This window comes from Puccinia triticina, chromosome 6A, assembly GCF_026914185.1.
Source record: "Puccinia triticina chromosome 6A, complete sequence".
Classification (NCBI taxonomy): domain Eukaryota; kingdom Fungi; phylum Basidiomycota; class Pucciniomycetes; order Pucciniales; family Pucciniaceae; genus Puccinia; species Puccinia triticina.
In genome coordinates this window covers 5,128,953-5,135,462 of record NC_070563.1, presented here as the reverse complement: position 1 = coordinate 5,135,462, position 6,510 = coordinate 5,128,953, and the positions used below count along the sequence as shown (strand labels likewise).

Genomic DNA, 6,510 nt, shown 5'->3' with positions numbered 1-6,510 from the left:
GTTTGGTAGATGCACTGGTTGTTAATTCTTCTGGGGGAACAGGTGTGGCTTTGGGAGAGTAAAGACCAAAGTTGCCAGGGAGTTTGGTTTGTTCCGCCAGGGTAAAAGCAAATTTGTCACTTGTGCTTTGTCAAAGTCTTTGTATCTGACCTCTGCTCAATGGGCTGGGCTCATAACCTATAATACCTCCAAAGCTCTACCTAGTTTGTCAACAACATCAAATATTGGTGTTGGGGTGGTTGGATGTGGGCTCTGGGCTGGCGTAAGGCAATGGTAAAAGCCAAAATACATGGACAATACATCAAGCAGGCTGCCGTTAATGCAGATCCTGAAATTTACAATAAGGTTTTCTCTGCGTCTACTTGGGTTGCGACAATCTTGGGCAACATGTTCAAGAAAATGGGGAGCATCCCATTCAAGAACAATGTCAAAATCATGCAGAAGAACGGCATTCCCAATTTTGCCGATCTGGGTTTCACGGACAGTACCACAAAATTGGCCGGTTCTCCTCACATCTTATACATGGACAGTTTTTACAATTAACCTCATGAAGACACGAAAGACATGTCTGACTTTTCCTTTGCCCTATTTGTTCCCATCTTCAAAAACACTGGTGAGTTGGCAAGTCCTTCCAATGGCTACAAGATCAAGTCTGGCCCTTGTGTTTTCCCCAATCAACAAAGTGGGATTGATTTTTACAGGACTACGGGGATTTTCAGAATGATCTGGAGGGCAAAGCATTACAAACATTGCACGCCTCCACATGAAGAAGATCCGGAGTTTACTCGCTTGGCACTGTCATTACAAATCAACCTTAATCTTCTGAATGCTTGTCATAAATACCAATGAGGTACGCACACAGGCAGCTCCATAGGTGATCATCAAAAGTATCTTGCTAAGGCTCTGGATAGCAAATCATCTAAACAGTAGATTTTGTACTGTGTCTCTTTTGTCATCCAAATCTTTCTCTCTGCTTTTCAAAATCATCTCTTATGCATGATTATTTCTGCTTTATATATACAGAGCAATTACATAAATTTCATTCTTGGAGTGATGAAGAAAAAACTATGTGCAATTGTAGAAAAAAAGGATTTACATGAAGAAGTGATAGAAAGGGAATCAAATAAAGCCTTGTGCAAATGGATCAATGTTTGCTTGTGCTCTGATGGAGGACATGATTGTTTTGGTTTGTAGGGAAGTGGTTAAAGCCTGGAGACGGAAGCCAATTCTGGGTGGATAGAAGATTTGCAAGTGACTTTGGACCAGGTGGAGCTTGCACTGGTTTCTTCCACTTCAGGTCAACAACTTCATTGATGTCAGCTGGCTACTATGTCAGAGCCACCGTGAAATAATATCACAGAAAAATAATAACAAATGTTACATATTTTAGAGACATTATTACTAATCTCCTACATATGTAACACTATAAAAAAGTATAAATATTACCTATGAAAGAGACATTATTACGCACTCTTACATATGTAAATTGTAGAATATTACTTTAGATTCCTAATCTACACCTAAAATAAACTAGGGTATCCCACTGAAACATACCCTAAACTCTTACTCCTTCCCTGTGTAAATTACACATGAAAAATGTACCCAGTTATCACGGATAAGGTAGCGCTTATGCTTATATGCTCATGGACATATGCTTGTAAGCGTCACAGACACCCAAAAGGCTGTAATCACGCCATACTATGAAGATATGACACCTTCTGAGTCCCATGAGCACCTAGAATGTTCCATTACATATGTAATGATGTAATGAAAACATCCTTGATGCACAAAGATAAGAAGTACCAACCAATTGGTACATGTTATGTCATTATGTAGACCAAAGCAGAACAATTGGCCACACGTGACAGCCTACATGTCCCAAACAGTAATTACCATTATGTAACCTGTAAATTAATCTGAAACAATTACTATGTGTTTCAGACTAATTATGATACAGAAGCATCATAAGTGGCCCAATCTAGAAGATAGGACACACGTGACAGCCCCTACTAGTTAGAAGTGTTTTAGACTAATCCTGATATGGCCAAACATTACTTTTGCAGCCATTTGCACGCCCCAAAAGGGAATAGTCCTCCTGTAGCGTTGCCAAATTGGTCTAGAAGCACGCCCACAAGTTGGCCAACCACCAAATTGAGCCAGAATTACGCCCACAAGTTGGCCAGCAGCTATATGGCTCTCTGAGCGCCCCCAGAGGGCTTTCATGGCTATTTAAAGGGCCCTTTGTGCGCTCCAAAGACCCTTCCTCATGCTATTACACCTACTTTGATTATTACCCGCTTCCAACACGTGCTCAACACTTGTTCTCTGCCTGGTAAGATCCATAGTTGCTGACTTTAGCTTCATTCCTTTGTCTGAATCTGCTCAGATTCTCCCCTGAAGAACCTCAAGACTCTAAGGGCTTAATTCTAGTAAGTTTAACCCCTTTCTGTTGAGATTCTCCGCTTTATTCTTGCTGGGATCTAAACCACCTCTGCTTGCAGGCCCCAGTACTAACAGGTACCTAAATCTTCTGCCTTTGCACAATACCTAAGAGGGATCTAAACCACCCCTGCTTGCAGGCCCCTCTTATTTTAATTATTTTAATTTTATTAATATAATTAAACTACTTTTCTCTATTTTTTACGCCACACAACCTCTCCAAAAGCCTTGGATATCATCCCTAGAGTCCTTAAAATTCTATTATTTCACTTTGCAGCTCGTGTAGCTAAAAGGATTATTGTCCCTGGCATCACGCAGGCTGACAATTGAGTCCAAGAGCTTCACACACTGGATTTCCTGTGTGGCAACCTGCCTTTGTGGCTATTGTTTCCATCTGCCCAACACCTGTCAGCCTTAGAGATACATCAAGTATCCAAAAGACTGCAATAATTTAGTAAATAATAATAATTATTAAATTATTATTGCAGAATCAGATTCCTCATCATAAGTTAAGGGGGGTCACCCACTTGAAGTACCCCCTTATTCCTATTCCTTCATGTACTAATTGTATAAATAAGAATTGGCCCCAGAAAGCGCCCAAAAATAGTATTACATACATAAATTTAGTAAAACAAACAATGTACATAAAATTAAGCTGTTGTACATTAATGAGTAATATTACTTGTGTAAAAATACCCCGTGAAAGTATTATGTAGACTTCTACTGAAGCTCTTTCACATGACAATTGGTTATAAACATGTCATGTGACAGAGTCAGGGTAATTAGTCTATTACAATACAATTAAATTACCCACAGCCAAGCCCTTTTCACAGCTACACCCCTGGATACTCCCATAGGGAGAAAAGGACTCAGTGTTTACGCCCACTGAAGTCCCCTCTATAAATAGAGGCCTATTTGGCCCTCAGGAAAAGATCCCCCAGACCATTCACCGCCCATAAACTGTAAGTTTGCCGTGAATATTCTCCCCTGCTACTATTGTAGCCCCTTTTCCTTATAAACCATCCCCAGCACGTAAAATCCACTGGATTTAACCCTTTAAATCATCAAAAATCCCTTATTAGCATATTTAAAGATTTATCCTTATAAGTAGTTGCCGTAAGACCTCCGCCTCTGTCAAGCAGCCAATCAGTTTAAGCGCTTACCACCTACTTTTACGCCAAATTAATTCCCTGTAATTAATAATTACATAATTAATCCTTCCTCTGTTACAGAGAGTTTAAACCCTTGTAGTGGCCATATTTGCCACGTAACAAGCTTGGTAATTTAAATTACCAGTGTTTATATCAGCACAGTTATAGTGCTAGGGCCCAAAACCTTTAATTTTGACAGGTTTTTGCCCTAAGCTTCATAAACAGAGCTGTCAACACCTGTTAAGTTAATGTAACATAAGTATTTGGAAGTAAAAAAATTACAAGAGAGAAACTCACTCAGAATCTAGGTCAACAATTTGGGGATCAGTTACTGTGGGACCAGCACCTTGCAAATCACAGAACTATTTGCTTTCCACCGGAGTTATTGTATGACCAGTGAGTGAAAGCATTCATCAAATACCATAAATGAGGATCCATGCCTTCTTGGTCTGGATTTATCAAAAAATTTATATTGCTTGAATACTTGACATAAGGTCCTTTGAGCACAGCTTCCAAAAATTAAACATCTGTTGGTTTGTGAATTTCCCCTGTAGCAATCACAGCATACCAGACAAGCTGAAATAACAGGTAAGAGTGCGGAAAAATAAAGAAAAGGTCAAAGTGGATACCACATACCTTTATTCTCTAAGCCATTTCAAGGAACACCAGACTTAAGTGCTCACAAACATTGATGGCACGTTTGAAAGCATCCAAGATGTGCTGAAACCCTTCATACATGGGAGTATCGGTGGCATGTTTTGGTATAGATGGGGATGCATCATTAAATCGAACTTTTGCCACCCAATGGTTGATAACCTCCATTCCATTGTCCATTGGTGTCTTAACTTGGGCAACATAGGCAATCCGCATACTATGTCCCTTTCCAACGGTATGATTCAAATTGACTTGGTAGATGATTGGATAAGTAATAGCCTTGATGCTGTTTGATAATGAAAGGTATTCACTGTTTGGAACTAGAGCCAGTGGAAGTCCAGCATAGAAGAATAAACCATTCCCCTCAATCCATCAGCCGTCAAGTACGCTTGTTGAACTATGTACTGGTTTGCTGAGACAAGCCACGTGTGTTGATAAACCTCTACTACCCCGGGCTGGTTGAGTAGCTGCCTTGCCACCAAGAGCCCACATGCTTGCAATCTTTGAGCTCCCTTTGGATTTGCTTGCTATTGTGACAACCTGGGTTGAAATTCTGGTGGGATTGACCATGGGGGTGTTGGTTTCTTGTGGGTGGTGATACATGAGGTCTAAGTTCATTTTCTTTCTTGGAACAGTCTGATTGATGATTGCTGCAAGGGTTTCTGGGTTTGGTATTCTTGCTTTTCCCTGGCTGAGGGATATATAATTCCCTGGTGAAGTTGGGAGTGTTTGAATTTCAGTTTTTTCCAAAATTTCTGATGAAAAAACATGCCAGAGCTGAGATGAAAGTTTTTCATAGAGATTGGGATCTTGCAGGTTGACTAGTTGCTTTCATCAGAAGAGACCTTTTTTGTTGTGCAAGAACCCATCTTCATATAGCATTCATGCACACTCAATAACCTTGCTATCTAATTTGGTTGACTTTGGGGGATCCTTTCCTTTTCCTAGCTGGGATTCTCAACCAGTTGTTGGCTGTATGCTTTTGCACCAGCATGATCCAAAATCAACAATATTGAGGCACTTCTTTGTGCCAACAAGAGTTGATTGGTTGGTACGGTGTAGGACTCGTGTGGGACACTAAATATAATTTGGTGAAATATCCGCTGAGGGGGAAATAAATTTCTTAATAGGTTGAAAGGCTATTACAACTTACGGGTGGTTTGAAAGACCTGCCCCTCTAATAATACTATGCAAATATCTAAGAGTCTTGTAATCAATAGTTATAAAGATATGGCTGATTCCAAGATAGATCTTACTTTCATATAGTAATCTCTATCAGACCTAGATCACTTGATTCAACAGGCTAGCAAATCTGTTATAACTTCTTTGCTTGCAGGCAATATACTTACTTTGTTATACTTGTACTACACATTACTAATATGCTGTTCAACGCAAACTTGTTGTTGTGTTATGCTTGGTTCTACTACTGCCAAAACACTAATACTGCTACTAAACTTCTACGCTACTTGTACTAACCACTAATACCGCTAATAACAGCACTGCTGAATAAACTACCATATGTGACCAAACCTCTGTAGGCTGATGCTAACTAAACTAACTAACCACTTGTGACCAAACCTCTGTAGGCTGATGGGGAAAAGTCTGATAAGGGGGGAAAGGGCCTCCTTATATATTGAAGGGTGAGGGATTTTTGCTCCAGGGAAGCTCCTCATGAGGGATTATTGCTTCAGGGGATCTCAACTACACAGCCTCTCATGCATGTACTGCGCTGCATGTACAAACAACAAGGGGTTTATGCTGCAGGAGACACTCAGCTACACAGCATCTGCATGGGTGTGCTGCACTGCCTTACAAACAATGAGTGACTTATGCTGCAGGAGACACCTCCTGTACATCTTATCTACCTGCATATGATGTGCTCCATGTACAAACAATGAGGGATTTATGCTGCAGTAGACACTTCCTGTACAGCTTATCTGCCTGCATATGCTGTGCTACATGTACAAACAATGAGGGATTTATGCTACGGGAGACACTTCCTGTACAGCTTATCTACCTGCATATGCTATACTATCCGTACAAACAATGAGGGATATATGCTGCATGAGGCGCTTGAGCTACACAGCACTTTCATGCATGTACTGTGCTGCATGATGTCATGTGTTGCTATGCAACCAAGCCACCTTCCATCCTCTTCCACACACTCTGCATCCACTGTCTAACCTGTCCCATCCCCAATGTTGGGGGTCAAGGCCTCTCCTCCCATCTTGCTCCTTCTTCCCTTCTTCCCCCGCACCGTATTACA

At 40.7% G+C, this 6,510-nt stretch overlaps 1 protein-coding gene across 1 annotated transcript; it reads left to right on the top strand.

The window, feature by feature from the left end:
* Nucleotides 1–270: 270 nt before the first annotated feature.
* PtA15_6A603 (uncharacterized protein) lies at nucleotides 271–543 on the top strand (the record flags this gene model as incomplete). The annotated part of the gene is made up of 1 exon (XM_053170326.1): nucleotides 271–543. One exon carries the CDS (start codon nucleotides 271–273, stop codon nucleotides 541–543), a length of 273 nt encoding a protein of 90 aa, XP_053021528.1.
* Nucleotides 544–6,510: the final 5,967 nt, after the last annotated feature.